The sequence below is a fragment of the Salmo salar genome, chromosome ssa16 (genome assembly GCF_905237065.1).
Source record: "Salmo salar chromosome ssa16, Ssal_v3.1, whole genome shotgun sequence".
NCBI classification, from domain to species: domain Eukaryota; kingdom Metazoa; phylum Chordata; class Actinopteri; order Salmoniformes; family Salmonidae; genus Salmo; species Salmo salar.
Window position 1 is genome coordinate 6,472,113 of NC_059457.1, and position 19,540 is coordinate 6,491,652.

The 19,540-nt window shown below is 42.1% G+C and overlaps 1 protein-coding gene across 1 annotated transcript; it reads right to left on the reverse strand.

Annotated features, from left to right (window-relative positions):
• Nucleotides 1-13,079: 13,079 nt before the first annotated feature.
• Nucleotides 13,080-16,358, reverse strand: LOC106573154 (carbohydrate sulfotransferase 1). The gene is made up of 2 exons (XM_014147866.2): nt 16,000-16,358; nt 13,080-14,859 (listed from the first exon to the last, which is right to left on the reverse strand). The coding sequence occupies exon 2, from the start codon at nt 14,824-14,826 to the stop codon at nt 13,534-13,536; it is 1,293 nt and encodes a 430-aa protein (XP_014003341.1). The 5' UTR covers nt 14,827-14,859; nt 16,000-16,358; the 3' UTR covers nt 13,080-13,533.
• Nucleotides 16,359-19,540: the final 3,182 nt, after the last annotated feature.

Here is a 19,540-nt window from a genome sequence, read left to right on the forward strand (position 1 = left end):
TACGTTTTCATTGTTGGACGTAATAAACTGTAAAAACACCAGGAAATCAGCTCCAAGTGATTTTAATTTAAGAACTCTGTTCCCAGGTATCCCCACATATAATAGAGGCAAGTGATCATATAGAAATGTAAGAAAGGTTTGAAATCATTATGTTTTAGTCAAACAATTCTGTTTGGGCTTCTTGCGGTCTAATTTGCAGTCTACAAATTATTCGTAATTATGTTTAGGCCCCTTGACCAGCCCCTCAAGAAAAAAAAATATAGATTTTATTTTGTACTTGCTCATTTTCACCCATTTGTTTGCCATACACCCTTCTTAAGGATCGGTGTCCCGCTAGCGGGACAACTTCCGGTGAAACTGGAGGGCGCGCAATAAATAATCATAAATATTATGGATATTAAACATTTATGTACATATGTGTCTTATATTGGCTGAAAATGTAAATTCTTGTTAATCTAACTGCACTGTCCGATTTACATTAGCTATTACAGTAAAAATATGCCATGCAATTGTTTGAGGACAGCGCCCCACATCAAAACATTTGTATATTTTTTATACATTCACATATAACGATAAAATATTCACTTACTTTTTGAAAATCTTCCTCTGATTTGTCATCCAAAGGGTCCCAGCTATAACATTTTGTTATATAAAATCCTTCTTTATATCCCAAAAAGTCAGTTTAGTTGGCGCCATTGATTTCAGTAGTCCACTTGTTTAACTTGCAGAGAAAGGAATCCGAAAATCTACCTTTAAACTTTCTTTCAACAAGTCAAAATATGTTTCTATTTACTCCTCAGATACCCTAAAATGTAATCAAACTATAATATTTATTTAGGGAAGAAGTATGTTCAATAGGAAACCGATTTTAGCAGGTGCGTAATGTCTTCATGGCAAGCGCAACCACGAATTTCCAAGACTGTGTCCCTCTACTAAAACTGTTATTTCTTATTCGTTTTTGAAGTTACAAGCCTGAACCCTTGATCATTGACTGCTGACAACCTGTGGAAGCCATAGGAATTGCATCCAGGGAGCTCATTTTCAATATGACCTATCTCTTGAATTTCTAAGAGGATGGTCTTGCTCTCAAAATAAATTCTGGTTGGTTTCTCCTACCATATCTATTGTGTTATATTCTCCTACATTATTTTAACATTTATACAAACTTCAAAGTGTTTTCTTTCCAATGGTACCAATTATATGCATATACTGGCTTCAGTGCCTGAGCTACAGGCAGTTTACTTTGGGCATGTCATTCAGGCAGGAAGTGGAGAAAAAAGGGTCCTAGCCCTAAGTTATTTTTAAAACATAGCCTATGTCTTTATTCCAATGCATTAGATTTATCCATTGTTTGCTGTTGTCAGTCAGCTGTTTAGAGCGCTATTTGCTTTGTTTTTCAGCTGTGCTCGGGTATTGGTGTTCTCTGTGCCGTCCATAGCTAAAAGATGTAGACCATTTATTTTGCTTTTATTTTCTATCAATATTTGTTTTCTTTGCTGGGTCAACTGGTGATGGTATCAGCAGACAACTAGCCAATAGCTAGACATCAATGCGCATTAATCCATCCAACATTAATGACAGTAGGCCTATAGCTGACTCTTTCGGTTAGAAGGATTTGATTTTGCAATGGCATAGGCTTACATTATTAAGGATTTGTGTGCCCATGAGAACTGTTCACGGCAAAACATAATGAAATGTTAAGTAGGCAAAGCTACACTTACAGTATCACGGCTCAGGCTAAGACCCAGATGCAGACACAGGAGGCGGAGAGTACGACTCTCAGAGTTTATTGCAGTACAAGGGGCAGGCAATCGTTGGGCAAGGCAGGCAAATATTCGTTATCCAAATCAGAGTCAGGCAGGTAAAGGACGGCAGGCAGCATCAGGAAACAGGAGACAAAGGGCTGTGAGACAAAGGTTTAACTCTAGATACATGGAGAGTGGAAAGTATACGGAGGGTGCGGAGCAACAGAAGGTGAACAGCAGAGGGACTAAGAACCTTAGAGATGGGGAAAGGGCTGATAAAATGGGGCGGAAAGTTTGCAGGACTCCACCCGGAGGGGCAGATCCCGAGTGGAAAGTCAAACCCTCTGCCCAAGACGGAAGCGGGGGGCAGGGGTCCGGTGGCGGTTCGCCTATCGCCGATACCTGGAGGTGGTCTTGAGAAGAACGACCCAGGCTCTCTTCCAGGTACAGCGACGGACGAACATCTGGAAAGAAGGTATGCTAACCACTTGCGCCGGGAAGAGTGGGGGTTGAAAAGGCGAGAGACCAGTAGCAGAACAGGGAAAGGTGTTGCAGGCTTATTCCACCCACACGAGTTGCTGGCTCCAGGTGGTGGGATTGGGGGAGATGACACAATGAAGAGTCGTCTCCAGGTCCTGATTGGCTGGTAGACTGGGGATGAAAACCAGAGGATAGGCTGGCCGACGACCCAATGATGGTGCAAAACACATTCCAGAACCGGGATGAGAACTGAGGACCGTGATCGGACACCATGTCGACCGGAAGTCCATGGATCCGGAAGACGTGCTGCACCATGAGCTGGGCCGTCTCCTTAGCTGTGGGCAACTTAGAAAGAGGAGTAAAATGGGTGGCTTTGGAAAACCTATCCATGGTGATGTTGCCATCTGATGGAGGGAGACCCGTGACGAAGTCCAAGGATATATGGGACCAGGGGCGGTGAAGAACAGGGAGTGGTTGAAGGAGGTCAGCCGGAGCCTGCCGTGGAGTCTTGATTTGCGCACACACAGAGCAGACAACAACAAATGCGGATACGTCAGTAGCCATGGTGGGCCACACATTTTTGTTGTTGTACGAAAGCCAAGGTTCGACGGGAGCCAGGATGACAGGTGAGTCTCGAGGAATGTGCCCATTCCAGGACTGGAGAATGGGCAGAGTCCAGGACAAACATCCGGTTAGCCGGGCTCTCCCCCTGGCGTCCGGCTGAGAACACTGTGCCTTGTGGACCAGACTGTCTATTCCCCAGATGATATCAGCCGCTAGACAGGAAGTAGGGAAGATGGTCTCGGGGTCTGATGGTGTAGTAGCGGGGCTGTACAGACATGAGAGTGCGTCAGGCTTCACATTCTTGTACCCCGGGCGGTAGGAGATAGTGAAATGGAAACGAGTGAATAACAGGGCCCATCTCACCTGCCTGGAGTTGAGTTGAGGCGCTGGAGTTGAGGCGCTGGGCAGTGCGGAGATATTCCAGGTTCTTATGGTCCATCCACACCAAGAATTGATGTTCCGCCCCTTCTAACCAATGCCTCCACTCCAACGCCATCTTAATTGCGAGAGACCATATGAACGAAACCTTGGGAGAGGTGAGTGCAGAGAGGGGGGAAGCAAGGGTGCTGTAACCCTGGGTGAAAATGACGGTAGAAATTAGCCAACCCTAGGATACGTTGCAGCTGCACTCTGGATGTGGGTTGAGGTCAATCCACCACCGCACTCACCTTGTCAGGGTCCATCTGAATATGACCTGCAGTGATGACGTATCCAAGGAAGGAGATGGTGGAGTGATGAAACTCACATTTCTCCGCCTTCACGATAAGCTGGTTCTCCAGGAGATGCTGGAGGACCTGTCGGACACGGAGGACGTGCTTTTGAGCTGACCGAGAATAAATGAGGATGTCGCTTGAGGTTGACAAACACAAATTGGTTCAACATGTCATGGAGCACATCATTGACCAGGGCCTGGAACACTGTGGGAGCATTGGTCAGTCCAAACGGCATCACCAGATACTCGTCATGCCCTCTAGCCGTTTTAAAGGCGGTCTTCTTCCCGTATCCGAACCAGATGGTAGGTGTTCCGAAGGTCCAACTTGGAGAAGATGACCGCTGAGAGCGTTATCAGGTACGCGTTATCAGGTACGCTATCTTTGAGCAGTCCGAGGGGAACGAAGAAGGCTGCAGCTCAAAGATGAGGGAGCACTGGGAGAGAAATGCCCTGCAGGTTCCAGAATCTCCAGCGTAGCGCTCCGGAGGAGGTAAGCAAGGTTCTCGGGACACCGGGGTAGGCTGGGAAGAAGCACCGCTGGTGGTGGGGTTGCTAAGAGTCTGGGGGATCACTGTTGTGGCTTACTGCCTAGTTGGGAACCTGCGGAATTGCTCCAGCAATGTATTGAACGCATAGTCTTGGCATTCTGCCAGGGTATTGAGTCCCTCCATAAGGCTTTGCAGTAACTCCTTGTGTCTTCCAATGGTGACTCCTTGGGAGGAGACAGCATTGCAGAGCTGGTCCGAGTCTGCTGGATTAGTCATGGCCAGTTCGTACTGTCACAACTCAGGCTATGACCCAGATGCAGACACAGGAGGTGGATAGTATAAGTCTCAGAGTATATTACAGTACAAGGGGTAGGCAATCGGTAGGTCAAGGCAGGCAAATACTTGTAATCCAAATCAGAGTCAGGCAGGTACAGGACTGCAGGCAGGATCAGTATCAGGACAGGCAGAAAGGTCAGAAATGGGGAGACTAGGAAAAGCAAAAACTAGAGCACAGGAACACGCTGGTAAGACTTGACGGGACAAGACGAACTGGCAACAGACAAACAGAATACGCAGGTAGAAATACACATGAGGTAATGGGAGACACCTGGTGGGGGTGGTAGACAATCACAAGACAGGTGAAACAGATCAAGGTGTGACATACAGTGCATTTTCCGAGATCTCCAAGATCTAGGAATCGTTCAGGGTTTAAGTTCAATGTTCTAATTCAATTGTTGAATGCTTAGTAATTACAAATAACACTGTCATAAATGTAATTAATGTAAGGAAAGAAAGGTAGTGTTTGATGTCACATGATCTGTGAAGACTCCAAGCATTCAACTCATGAGTTATGGACAACTCATGAACTAGGGTGTAAACATGTTTTGGTTCAACTCGTGTATTATATTGAATGTAGTCTACCTGTTCTGTGTTTGTTCATGTGTGTAAAATTGCCTCAGCTGAGAGGGTAGGCTACTGGCAGTGGTGTAGACCTAGTGGAGGGTAAACGCAACTAAACGCAGTTTACCCACCTTTTTCAGAAAAATGCACTGAAAGTATAGGGAGCATTACTTTTTTCCCCGTGACTGTAGCCTAGTGTAGTAAATTGACTGTGTGTGTTAGGGTGACCATCCCCCAGTTTCAGTCCCATTTCAGGTGTCCCAACTTTTTTAGGCTACAAAAAAGGTAAATTTGTCAGTAAGACACTTCAATTAATGTAGGCCTAATCAATGGCAATCGTCGAATGTCATTAGGCACACTTTTTGGTGTTTTGTAACGGATGTCTTTTTCCATTCATCAAATGGTGTGATTGTACATGCATTGCACTGTTTGGATTATTTTAGAGTGGACAACATACACAGGTAGCCTACTTTTTGAAGTGATTTGTTTGACAATAAAATGAAAGCATCATGACTGATTGTGTTCATGTCACATTAAAAGGTCATTCGTTTTTACTGTTAAATTATGTCTTTATTATTAGGCCCCCCTTTTGGGTGTCAGGAAACATCTATGGAGTAAAAAGTGCATTCTTTTCTTTAGGAATGTAGTGAAGTAAAAGTTATAAAAAGTTAAGTACAGATACCCCCAAAAACTACTTAAGTATTACTTTAAAGTATACCTTGGTTTGAGATCCCTTTACAGTTTAGGGAAGTGTAAGTAAACCTTGGTTTGAGATCCCTTTACAGTTTTCACAGTATAAAAGCCCAGAGTTACTTAATACAGAAGCTTTTGTTAAAGTATCAGCAATCTTTGCCCATGACTACTGTACCAGCCAGCTAGGGTAGGCTATGCTCTTTTTGGGCATCTCATTTACTTGCAGAGTTGAATAGAGGTACTAAACTAAGAAGAGAACAGAACTGTATCTCTGTCAACCTGCAAATAACTGTAATGCAATCATTGTGAGTACAGATTGTTCTCCTCCATTCATACTGTAGTACAGCTCTTTCTCTCTCTCTCTCTTCCTCTCGCTCTCGCTCTCCCTCTAGCTCATTCTCTCTCACCCTCTCTTTCTCTCGCTCTTTCTCATTCTCATCCTCTCTCTTTCTTTTTAACTCTCGTTCTCAACCTATCTTGGTGGTTTGGCAGGAATATACACAGATGATTAGAGACATTTCAACAACAACAAAAAAGGTTAGAGAGAATGGATGGATGGGATCCTGAGGGCTTTTCACTGTGGCAGAATGGTAATCTGATTTGCCATGTGCGTGCTCATCACGACAGTCCCAAAGTAATTACTTTAGTATTGGCAAGATTGGGATGTTGACAATTCTGAGTTATTACAGCAAAATTGAAAGGAATTGAGTCACTATCCGATATCAATAAGATTTGTTCAAATAATACTTCTCAATCAATGATTTAAACCCACAAAAGCATACTACTGAGAATAAGGCAGTGTATTTGCTTTGCATTCTAAGAAGAAAAAATAAAAACAAACTAACACCCTACCGTTGCCTTTCTTGCACTAACACTTGCACTTGTCATTTTTTACTAGCGCTGACTGCTTTATTGAGGAAAAGTTGTACTTATGACTGTGATATGTAGTTGTCTTACCTATCTACCTTAAGATGAATGCACTAACTGTAAGTGGCTCTGAATAAGAGCATCTGCTAAATGACTCAAATGTAAATGTATTTGTAACTAGTATGCTAGTATGGATATTGGAACATTACCTCTGTCTGTTGTATTGCACACAACATATCAGTAAATAACCAGCATAAATATATCTGAACTCGCGCCATACAGTATATTGTCTTGATAGAATGATAGAGTGACCACAGGGCTGTGGATCGCTGCCTCAGCACACTTGTTTATTGATGAAAAAGCAATACATGTTGGAGTGGTCTGATAATGTGTGTTCATTTCACAGTAGAAGTGGTCTTTCGAATTGAGGCACTGTGCACAGACATAATCTGTTCCCAGACCAACAACCTTGTTAACAGTTTCTTTGAGGAGTAAAGAACTCAACTATATGAATGACACCCCCTTAATATTTCTGAGAATATTCAGGTTCAGAATATTCAGGTTGGGAAAGGTCAGTTCCCTGCCTGTCCTTATCACTGTCACTGTTTTATGCAAAGCAATAACAAAGGCCTTCCTCACGTTATTGTGACAGCAAAATTATATATTTCTGTAGATTTTTTTTTACTTAAAATATCTATTCTATTTCTATTCTATTCCTTCCAGAGACCATAACATCCACTAGCCTGACAATGTTGTGAAGACAGCAGCTAGTTTAATTCGTAGTGCTTCCTGAGACTAATCAGCAACAGCAGCTGTCTCCTATTGCCTGCCTGCTCCACAACGCCAATAGATGACCTGGAAGTCTAATTGAACAATTCCAACACCTCGCTGACATTTGGTCAATCCAGGAAAACTCCAGTCTCTGTCCTTAATGGCACACTATTCCCTACATAGCACACTACTTTTGACCAGAACCCTATGGGCCAGGCCTGGAATTTTGTGATTTTAGGGGCAAGGCCATTGGCCTTCAAGAGGTGCCCAATCTGCCGTGCCCATCGAATCAGATGGCTTATTCATCACAAAACCATTTGATGTTGGCAATTATTTTAATGATTATTTAATTGGCAAAGTGGGCAAACTTAGGCAGGAAATGCCCATGACAAACAGTGAGCAATTATATTCATCTATAAAAAAATTATAATAATGAAAGAAAAGCAGTGCAAGTTTGAATTTTGAAAAGTTAGTGAAAAATGATTGTTAACGATCAATAATGACAAACCTGGCATTGACGACTTAGATGGAAAGCTACTGAGGATGGTGGCTGACTCTATAGCCACTCCTATCTGTCATATTTTTAATCTGAGCCTAGAGGAAAGTCTTTGTCCTCAGACCTGGAGGGAAGCCAAAGTAATTCCGTTACCCAAGAGTGGTAAAGCGGCCTTTACTGGTTCTAACAGACCTATCAGCTTGCTGCCAGCTCTTAGCAAACTGTTGGAAAAAATTGTGTTTGACCAAATACAATGCTATTTCTCTATAAACAAATTAACAACAGACTTTCAGCATGCTTATAGAGAAGGGCACTCAACATGTACCGCACTGACACAAATGACTGATGATTGGTTGAAATAAATTGAAAATAAGAAAATTGTGGGAGCTGTACTGTTAGATTTCAGTGCAGCCTTTGATATTATTGACCATAACCTGTTGTTGAAACTTAAGTGCTATAGCTTTTCAACCTCTGCCATATTGTGGATTCAGAGCTATCTATCTAATAGAACTCAAAGGGTTTTCTTTAATGGAAGCTTCTCTAATGTCAAGCATGTGAAGTGTGGAGTACCGCAGGGTAGCTCTCTAGGCCCTCTACTCTTTTCTATTTTTATCCATGACCTGCCACTTGCATTAAACAACGCATGTGTGTCCATGTATGTTGATGATTCAACCATATACGCATCAGCAACCACAGCTAATGAAGTCACTGAAACCCTTAACAAAGAGTTGCAGTCTGTTTTGGAATGGGTGGCCAGTAATAAACTGGTCCTGAACATCTCTAAAACTAAGAGCATTGTATTTGGTACAAATTATTCCTTAAGTGCTAGACCTCAGCTGAATCTGGTAATGAATGGTGTGGATGTTGAACAAGTTGAGGAGACTAAATTACTTGGCGTTACCTTAGATTGTAAACTGTCATGGTCAAAACATATAGATTCAATGATTGCAAAGATGGGGAAAGGTCTAGCCGTAATAAAGAGATGCTCTGCTTTTTTGACACCACACTCAAAAAAGCAAGTTCTGCGGGCTCTAGTTTTTGTCTAATCTTGATTATTGCCCAGTCGTGTGGTCCAGTGCTGCAAGGAAAGACCTAGTTGATCTGCAGCTGGCCCAGAACAGAGCGGAATGTTTTGCTCTTAATTGTAATCAAAGGGCTGATATAAATAATATGCATGCCAGTCTCTCTTGGCTAAGAGTTGAGGAGAGACTGACTGCATCACTTCTTCTTTTTATAAGAAACATTCATGTGTTGAAAATCCCAAAATGTTTGCATAGTCAACTTACACACAGCTCTGACACACACACACACACACACATATCCCACCAGACACACACTTATGCCACCAGGGGTATTTTCATAGTCCCCAAATCCAGAACAAATTCAAAAAAATGTACAGTATTATATAGAGCCCAGATTGCATGGAACTTCCTTCCATTTCATATTGCTCAAATAAACAGCAAACCTGGTTTCAAAAAACAGATAAAGCAACACCTCACGGCACAACGCCGTTCCCCTATTTGACCTAGATAGTTTGTGTGTATGCATTGATATTGTAGGCTACGTGTGCCTTTTAAAAAATGTATGTAGTTCTGTCCTTGAGCTGTTCTTGTCTAATGATGTTCTGTATTATGTCATTCTGTATTATGTTTCATGTTTTGTGTGGACCCCAGGAAGAGTAGCTGCTGCTTTTGCAACAGTTAATGGGGATCCTAATAAAATACCAAATAACCAATCTGCCTGGGCACCAATGTCATCTGCTAGGGAACCAAGGCCAATTCAAATACATTAAATAGCCAATTACATTTATTTAAAACCCGAAAAACAGTAGCTATTCTGTTAAGAAAAACACATGTATATGTAAATATCCATAAATGTACATGAGTGTAGGTGATAGCCTATGCGTATTGGCTACTGCATGTCATGTCCAGACCGATGCTGACATGAGGGAGGCGACTGGAAATGTAGCCAAACTTTAATGAGACTTTTAATTACATATATATATATATATATAGTCTAAACGCCAGTCATTTTTGACAAATATAACGTAGGATCGTTATTAATATCTAAAGGCTTGATTCTGTCGACATACTTGTGTCACTGTTCATTCCAACGGGAGAGAAAGACCAGTGTCTGTCACGCACTGCAACATCGACCACCTTGCAATCTGAGCGGAAGCAGTCAACATTTTGAAACTAACCATAAACGTCTTTTTTGTTATCTTACCATGTTCCGAACATAGAAATGTTAAGGGAATATTTTATAAACACTTGCCATTGAAACCAGTATTTCTCTCACGTTCTCAAGTTTCTTCTCCAGCAGCGAAAGACACAATCCCATACTTGTTGGTGCGTCTTTTGATCTTCCCTCTTTCTACATTTCTGAAGGATATTTTCATCTCTGTCATATGAAACCGCTTGTATTTCCGGTGCGCTTTTGAGAATGGTGTTTTCCCGCTATGTCGAGGTTGTATTCATTTGGGATCTATCGCATCCCAGAGTATGTTTGTAATATTTATTTCCTGCACAGAAGGACACGCTGACCAATAGAATAGGTCAACATTTGTACTTTGGGGGATAGTAGATTGACATAGGCTAGTGCCCTTGCTGTTCGTTAGGCCTACTCATCTTGTTGGCTGAAGAAAGTACATGTGGACAGTTCTTCTAACATCTTCAATATGCGCCTTGGAATTCGATCAGGAGGATGCACGCCGTTGCATCCCCGATGTGTCTGTCTCAACTGTAGCCTACTTTGGAGCTGAGAGAGCCATGTAAGCAATGTTCCCTCTAATTATTTAGCGAAAGACACAATCCTCATATTAACAACCCATGCTTGTTGATGCGTCTTTTGATCATCCCTCTTTCTAAATTTCTGAAGGATTTTTTCATCTCTGTCATATGAACCCGCTTGCATTTCATGTGCACTTTTGAGAATGTTGTTTTTCGCTAATTACATTTTCCCCCAATTGCATTTTGGAACATTCGTGTTCATTGCCTTCTGCCCTGTGCGCATTGCTGCGTTTATAATGTGAAGAAATTGCCTAATAGTTTGTCAACATTTTAAGATAAACATTCTGATCTGTTGCATCAGCCTCATTGCTTTACTTTTTGTTACGTCAAGGTTGTATTAATTTGGGATATAGACATTTGGGAAGCAGAAGAAGCCTGAAGGAGGAGAGATTACAAACTCAGTTTAAAGAGAGAGGACCTTGTGCATTTCAGGTAAAATAACAACCCAATGTTTATACTCCCAGGACAAATGATCTAGCAACAGGAAGCTAGCTAGCTGTTGCCATAAATGCTTTTCGACCTGTCCCCAAATTAATATAGTTGTTTCAGAGTTCGTTTTAATATTTCAACCCGCATGTCCCCGTGTGCGAAGGTGCATGCGGACGCACGCGCACAAACGGTCTGGTCAGCATGTGTACCCACTTTAACTTACAGTTTTAACAGTGGCCAAGTAGGCTACTGTGGCTATTTGATCATTATGTGGGCCTACTAGAGTGGCCTACCAGTAAAAAAAAACAATGGTGAAAATGCATCCCATAACATGTTAATAGCTGTTTTATCATTCAGCCTACAGTAGCAGCCAATGTATGGTGTTCAATGAAGGCCTACAATCCATGAGAGTTAAAAAAATAAAAAATAATGCAGGGCTTGACATCAACATGTTTATCCACTTGTGCTTCAGACATGGTGACTGAAAATGTTGTAATGTTGTTTGATGCAAGAAAACACTTTACAAAAAAACATCCAGTATTATTACCATACCATTATTACAGAGAATCAGACAAATTATGCCAACTTCTGCCTGTTGGCTACATAGCTTATTCAAACCTGTCTCAAAATACAACACTGCCCCTTTAAGACAAAAAAAAGCTCTGTTCCTGACTAGCTTTTCAAAGATGTTTAGAAATGTACTCATCTTGTGCTCTTGTAGAAAGCAATCACTCCCCTATTGCTGACTACTACAAATGATCTATAACTGGGCTTATAACTCACTAACAAGCAAAAGATATGAACAAAAGTTGCACAAGTGGCTAAATACAGCTCTCACTTTGATCTCAAATCATCTACTCACGACCGCTCATGCTGTAAACACAGTCCAGTTCATTGTAAATGGCACAGAATCGTACTCCGATGCATTCTGCCTACAACAAAATCTCTAGTTCATTTTGTTGTTGTTATGTTGCATTGAAAGTGGCTAATATTGTGTTGATTCGATCACACTTGCCCCAGTAAAGGGAAAATGCAAGATGATATCTACTGCTCAGAATTTTTTTTAACATGACTTAAAAAAACGTACGCCTATGCAACATTAATCAATTAAAAACAGACCTGTAGCAATTAGGTTCGTGCAGTAAGCTATAGATAGGCCCATTACATTATCACAGCATATTAGGTTTGCTTGAATTGCCCTGCCAATGCATTGTTGTTCAGGACATTTTTTAAATTATATTTAAATTATATTATATTTATATGATCACACCTGTAATAGATCCGTTGTTGTATTACTTGTGAGGCACAGCTGAGTGAGCTATAATCTTCTTTTTATTTTAATTTTACTGGGCTGATGGTGCCTGCATCTGATGGTCAGTCTCAGCAGAGGGAGAGAGCAGCAGACTGAGGGTCCGCCTCTCAACATCCATCCGCTCTCCCTTTCCTCCACTGACACTGACCAAAAAGGGACACCGTCTTCCAGCTGATGGCGAAAACTCGAGACGCACACCATTATTTCTGCCTCGTGCACAAATTCATGTTGTTACTCCTATGAACAGAGAAAGTGAAATATTCCTTGATATTAAAAAATACTCAACAATAATAACAACGCAAGCCTAGCGATACCCTTTCCTACTCATTCATTACTGCTGCAGTGCTTGTTGTAGTGCTGAGTGAAAGTAGGAAAAAGCACATTTTATGGCTTATAAAAGTGTTGAATAAAAAGTGTTGACAGAGCTGAGTAAGAACATAAACATGAACTCACTCATAAAAACAGCAGCTCTTTGCTGTATTGGTTGACAGTCTCTCTAGTCATGGTTTTAAACGTTTTCAAATATCACAGTATCAACGTTGCTATAGCTTTCTTTTACGCCTGCTACGGTACTGCAGACACGGTAATCTGAACCATCCGATTAGCCAGCGGTAGGCCTATAGTGCACTTGATTTGCTCTGGTCAAAAGTAGTGTACTATATAGGGAATAGGATGCCATGTGGGATGCATTCATTGTCAAATCATTGGTGTCCTGCACTTTGGTGATCTTTGTTTATTGTGTGTTGACAACCCTCAGTTAAACTATAATAACATGGTTAAAGGGCCACTCCCTAATTCTTACCCTAACCCTCAATAAAACGTAAACAACACAATTAAGGTTGACCTCAACATTCACATTTTTATTGCATGGTTGTTATCATATGCCTACACACACATCAGCATTTATCAGTAAGGTATGATTAGGTACATTCCCTAACTTTGTTGTAAGGTAGGTCCAGTTTACTTGATGTACAAATATCAACATTCGCTTTTGTCAATGCAACAGCCAGCATTCAGGGATCTTAAGTAGGATGGTGCTTTACTCTAAGTTTGTTCATGTCAATTAACCTAACATTACTTACTGTCTGTTTGATATCGCTAAAACATTGATACTGATATCTCCAAAGAGCATTCCTAAATGATGTTTCTTGTGCTCTTCTGAATGTCTTGACTTGAATCTTACCACAGGAGTCTTCAAGGTTTCTGAGGTTTAGTGCAAATCTGAGAAGAAATTAAGGCAACAATATAAATATATCAAAAATAGTTGTCGTGATAGACCTTGCTTTACTACAAAAAGGGTAAAAAAGTTTTGTCCTCGATGAGAGTCAGAGACAGATTTTTCAGCTCCTCAGGGGAACTGACAGTCTTATAACCAAGCTCCTGTAGAACTTGCTGACACACAGTCTGTGTGTAATCAACCATGTCATAAGACAATTTGAGCCTCCAGCTTTCCGCATTGGCAGCTGAGTCCCGAACAGTGCCGTATTTATGCTTGGCGGACAGATCGTTGCTTCCCCTGGTGTTGTTCTGGATCCAGTCGCCTACGTTCTTATCCATGATCAGACCCAGGTATTCATAGATCTCCTTGGTCTTCTGGAGAGGGTTCCTGGCCAGGTCCTCATACCTGACCAACATGTACCTCCCTTTGAGCCAGGGGGGCCTTCTGAGGCCCGTGGTCACAGAGCCCAGGAAGTCCTCACAGACCATGGTGAGCTGGGTGAGGTCCAGGTTGTAGGGCCTCCTCCCAGTGGCCCTCCAGATCCTCCAGAGTCTATAGGTGTCCCTGAAGGTCTCGATGCGAGAGGCCAGAATCCCTCGGGGGTCCCTGACCAGCTGGATCACCTTGAGGTTGAGCCTAGGGTCCTCCACCAGAGCCCTGAGGTCACTCACCTCCGGTATCCTCACCGTCTTGATGGCCACATGGTGCCGCTCACGGCAGGCGTCCGACGCCAGCGTCATGTTGAGACCACCACACCTCCTGACACACTCTCCTTCATCAGTGTTCAACTCTCCAGGACTAAAGGCGTCGCAGACGGGCAGGGAGCACAGAGCCTTGCTTGCTCCCCTCCGGAACAGCTTATCTGTGCTGTGATTGGCCGGCTGGGGTTTGATGTAGCTCTCCAGGAAGTAAAGGTCACAGTCGTAGAGACTCCGGAGTAAGTCCCTGCTGGCCCCCAGCATCACCCTAGTGTCGCCTGCCGTCCTGCTGTGGGACAGGCGGGGGAGCAAGGTGGTCTGGACATGGTAGAGGGGCTCAAACAGATAAAACACATCCTGGTGCTGGTTGAACAGCTGACCCACGAAGGAGCTGCCGCTGCGGGTCGTGGCCAGAATGAGAACGTGGCTCTTCCTGGAGACGTTGGAGGTGAAGTAAAGGAAGTCGTCACAGATCCGCTGGTCAAAGGACGAGTCCACCGCATCCTGCCACAGCATGCCGCAGTTCAGAGGGTTTGAGACTGTCACTGGACACATTTGGAATGGCTTGGCTGTGAACGTCCTGATGGCTGTGTACTGGATCGCTATGGACAGTAAGGCTAGCAGAATCACAGCCTTCCAGGAACATTGCATGGCTGAATTCATTCATTTAGATAGATGATACAGTCTGTTCAAATCCTGGCGGAGCAAACATAAAAAATGATTAGGATAACACTTTTAGAACGATTATCCATGCTGTATAGAATACCCACACATAGACAGAAAGGAGCAACAAAACAGCTTACATTTATGCAGGCTCACTACAACATAAAAAAGTTTGTGTTTTGAATCCCATAGATGTTCTTCCTAGACAGTTACTGTGGTGACCTTACAAAACGAATTATAATTGTTATTTTGTAGAACTGTAATAAAGGGGTGACCTTCATATAATACTGTCAAATACATAAATCAAACCCAAGTTGGATGTTTTGTTGTTATTGTTATGTTCCATAGCCTTTCTGTATTTTAGGCAGCAGGCAACCCCAAATTACAGTTTATGCATTCAGATAGCGTACAACTTCAAAGACTCGAGGATTCCTAGGGTCTAAGATTCCATAATGTAGATTCTAATTTACATAATGGTCATATTTGATGTAGATTCCATCTGAAAGAACTTCGCCATCTTCAGGTCTCGAACGGCAGTAGGCCTAATACAATCATGTGCTATTTATACTGTAAGGTCTTCTAAAGTCGACTACTATCTCTAATCCCTATACTCCACAGATAAGAACGATGGTTTTTATCTTAAAAATGTATTGATCTAAATTACAAATTAACGTAGCTAAGAAGTTGTTCGTCAATACTGGTGGCACACAACCCATAAGTCTAAACGTGTCCAAGATAAACATTTATTTTTACTCTGTAAATGTTTAGTGTTTTATTTTCCCTTAGAATTAAAAGCTATATGCCTATTATGTAGGTGTAGGAATTCAGTGATCTCATGCAGTCTAATGCAAATACACCGTGATAAAAGGCTGGCGGCACCTGTGGAAAAGTAATTTCTCGCGCAACGCCAAGTCACAGGATAGATGTGACAGCGAACAATTGACGACAGCGCCGAGATGTGATTTACCGCAGTGCAACAGAATACGCTTTCATTCAAAGATGATTAGCCTACACAAATGGGCTAGACGTCTAGGCATGGCCTCAATAATACTTTTTCTGTTTTTAAATAACCAAATAACGGTCATGTTATTCTTAAGAGCCTACACACAAAACACATTTTAAACATAAATAAAAGAGATCAACCTCAAAGCATCCAATAAACTACTTTCTTACCTCATAAATTCATAGTGGGCGAAGGCAGGTGCTCGTGAAAAACACCATGGAAAAGCAATGCAACGGTTTCAAATGTCGTCACAAAAATCTGGTATTTTAGGACTAAACATTCTTGAAGGGCAGCTGCCCTGTCTTCTTCCCCCGTACATCTGAATAGCACATCGAGAAAAACTGTTCTCACAGATAGAAGAGTCACAATCAGTCAGTGTTAAATATGGAAAATATCATGATAAGAGAAATTAGACGAAGCGCCAGGCAGAATAAGAAAATTAAACTCCAACAGGGTAGAATAGATTAGAGAAGGAAAACCCGCCGCCGTATATTCCAGATTGCCTTGACTAATGTGCGTGTTGTAGCCTAGGCTATGGCTTGGTGGTGTGGCTTTGTGTGAGGTGTGCCAACCAGAGCCCGTTCTGGACCACCCCAAACCTCCCCTACATCTCCCCTCCTACCCACTGCCACTGGCAAAGCACACGACTTGGTCACGAATAATATATATATTTTTTAAATATACAGAATATAGCCTAAATTATGATTTAGACACATACACATGGAGGAGTTGGAGGTCAGCAGATCTGGCTTCAAATGCATACATATTTGTATTTTAAATACTTATTTTATATGTATTTGAGTACTATTTTCAAATACTTTAAGTATTTAGAGTTATATTTAAATAATTTCCTATAAACACTTGGTTATTTGAAAGTATGTTGTACTATATTTGTTAAATACTGAGATTTACAATCAGTATGAAGACAGAGCATATGCAAGGCATTGATTAGGTCTAGTATAAGAGAGAGAGAGAATGCGTGAGAGAGAGAAAGAGAAAGTAAATGATGTCTTTTATAGCAGGGACTGAATATTACATTTTCAATGTCCATTGTCACGCTGGGGATTTTGGGGATGACGCAGCAGTATAAAATGGAGAGAAGAAGAATCCTGTTTCCATCTAAATCGCAAGTCAGCTGGATATTAATGAATATTCTGTTCTTCTAGTTGCCCTTGTGTCTTACAAAATATGAGCATCTGATTATGTACCATACTGCTCTGATATTAGCTCAGCAAACAATGGCCTTTGCTTTAGTGGCAACTGAATGACAATCTCAAGGTATACAGTGCATTCAGAAAGTATTCAGATTTTTTTCCACATTTTGTTAAATTACAGCCTTATTCAAAAATTGATTACATCCTTTTTTCCCCTCATCAATCTACACACAATGCCCCGTAATTACAAAGCAAAAACAGGTTTTCATACATTTTAGCAAATTTATTCTAAGAACCCCCCCAGAAATATCACATTTACATAAGTATTCAGACCCTTTACACAGTACTTTGTTGAAGCACCGTTGGCAGCATTTACAGCCTTGAGTCTTCTTGGGTATGACGCTACAAGCTTGGCACACCTGTAGTTGGGGAGTTTCTCCCATTCTTCTCTGCAGATCATCTCAAGCTCTGTCAGGTTGGATGGGGAGCATCGCTGCACAGCTATTTTCAGGTCTCTCCAGAGATGTTTGATCAGGTTCAAGTCCAGGCTTTGGCTGGTATACTCAAGGACATTCAGATACTTGTCCCAAAGCCACTCCTGCGTTGTCTTGGCTGTGTGCTTAGGGTCATGGTCCTGTTGGAAGATAAACCTTCACCCTATTCTGAGGTCCTGAGCGCTCTGGAGCAGGTTTTCATCAATCTCTCTGTACTTTGCTCCATTCCTCTTTGCCTCGATCCTGACTAGTCTCCTAGGCCCTGCTGCTGGAAAACATCCCCACAGCATGATGCTGCCACCACCATGCTTCACCGTAGGGATGGTGCCAGGATTCCTCCAGACGTTACGCTTGGTATTCAGGCCCAAGAGTTCAATCATCAGACCAGATAATCTTGTTTCTCATGATCAGAGTCCTTAAGGTGTCTTTTAGCAAAGTCCAAGCAGGCTGTCATGTGCCTTTTACCGAGGAGTGTCTTCCGTCTGGCCCCTCTACCATAAAGGCCTGATTGGTGGAGTGCTGGAGAGATGGTTGTCCTTCTGGAAGGTTCTCCCATTTCCACAGAGGAACTCTGGAACTCTTTCAGAGTGACCATCGGGTACTTGGTCACCTCCCTGACCAACGCCCTTTTTCCCCGATTGCTCAGTTTGGCCAGGCGGCCAGCTCTAGGTAGAGTCTTGATGCTTCCAAAGTTCTTACATTTAAGAAAGATGGAGGCCACTGTGTTCTTGGGGACCTTCAATGCTGCAGACATTTTTTGCTACCCTTCCCCAGATCTGTGACTCGACACAATCCTGTCTCGGAGTTCTACGGACAATTCCTTCGACCTCCTGTGTAATGGTTTTCTTTTAGAGAAGTAGAGGAGTCAGGCGCAGGACACAGGGATCAATGTAAACAAACGTGTTTACTTGAAAAATCAATAAATCTTCTCATAGGAAAATACATAGTGCGGAGAAACACCTCCAACGACACAAAACAGGAAACATTCACCGACAAGACAAACAGGAAATGCAGAGGTTTAAATAATGAACATAATTAAGGAAAATCAAAAACAGGTGTACACAATAAAGACAAAACCAAACAAACAGTGAAACATCGATCGGTGGCAACTAGTAAGCCGGTGACGTCGACCGCCGAACGCCGCCCGAACAAGGAGAGGGGCCAACTTCGGCGGGAGTCATAACATCCTGGCTTGGTTTTGCCTCTGACGTGCACCGTCAACTGTGAGACCTTATTTAGACAGGTGTGTGCCTTTTCAAATCATGTCCAATCAATTGAATTTACCACAGGTGGACTCCAATCAACTTGTAGAAACATCTCAAGGATGATCAATGGAAACAGGAATGCACCTGAGCTCAAAAACGAGTCTCAAAGAGTCTGAATAATTAAGTAAGTCAGGTATTTCTGTTTTAAATTTTAATATATTTGCAAAAAAATCTAAAAACGTGTGTTCGCTTTGTCATTATGGGGTATTGTGTGTAGATTGATGAGAAAAAAAGACATTTGATCAGTTTTAGAATAAGGCTGTAACATAACAAAATGTGGAAAAAGTGACGGAGTCTGAATACTTTCCGAATGCACTGTATATTTAAGTAATAATGCCAGAGAAGCCGGTGTTTGGTGGATATATTGGCAAGGGTTATTAGGACCGAGACAAAGTCGAGGTCCGGCATACTGTGGCAATATATTCTCCAAACACCGGCTTCGAGGGCATTATCACTTTTATCCAGCGGGTTACCAACATATTCAAATAATGACAGACATATTTTCATTAAAACTTTATTTTGATGAATTTGTTCATACTATTTCATCCTACCGCAAGATATAGTCCCGAACACAAATCTAGCGTGGCTCCCCAAGCTGACTGGTCGTTCGTTCTATCAGTTCGTTTGCCAGAGACTCGACCCAGTTGTTCCGTCTTTTTGTTCTGTATCTATGGACTCGACCCAGTCGTTCGTTCTAGATGTTCCATTGCCATACTGGCTGGCAACATTCTTGCTTGCTAGCTAGCCAACTATGGCTAATTTACATTCACGTCAAAAAAATGCAGCCAAAATAACAGC

Bases quoted from the DNA above. Each gene is read 5' to 3' on its own strand.
- LOC106573154 (XM_014147866.2), bottom strand. From the start codon at position 14,826: ATGAATTCAGCCATGCAATGTTCCTGGAAGGCTGTGATTCTGCTAGCC.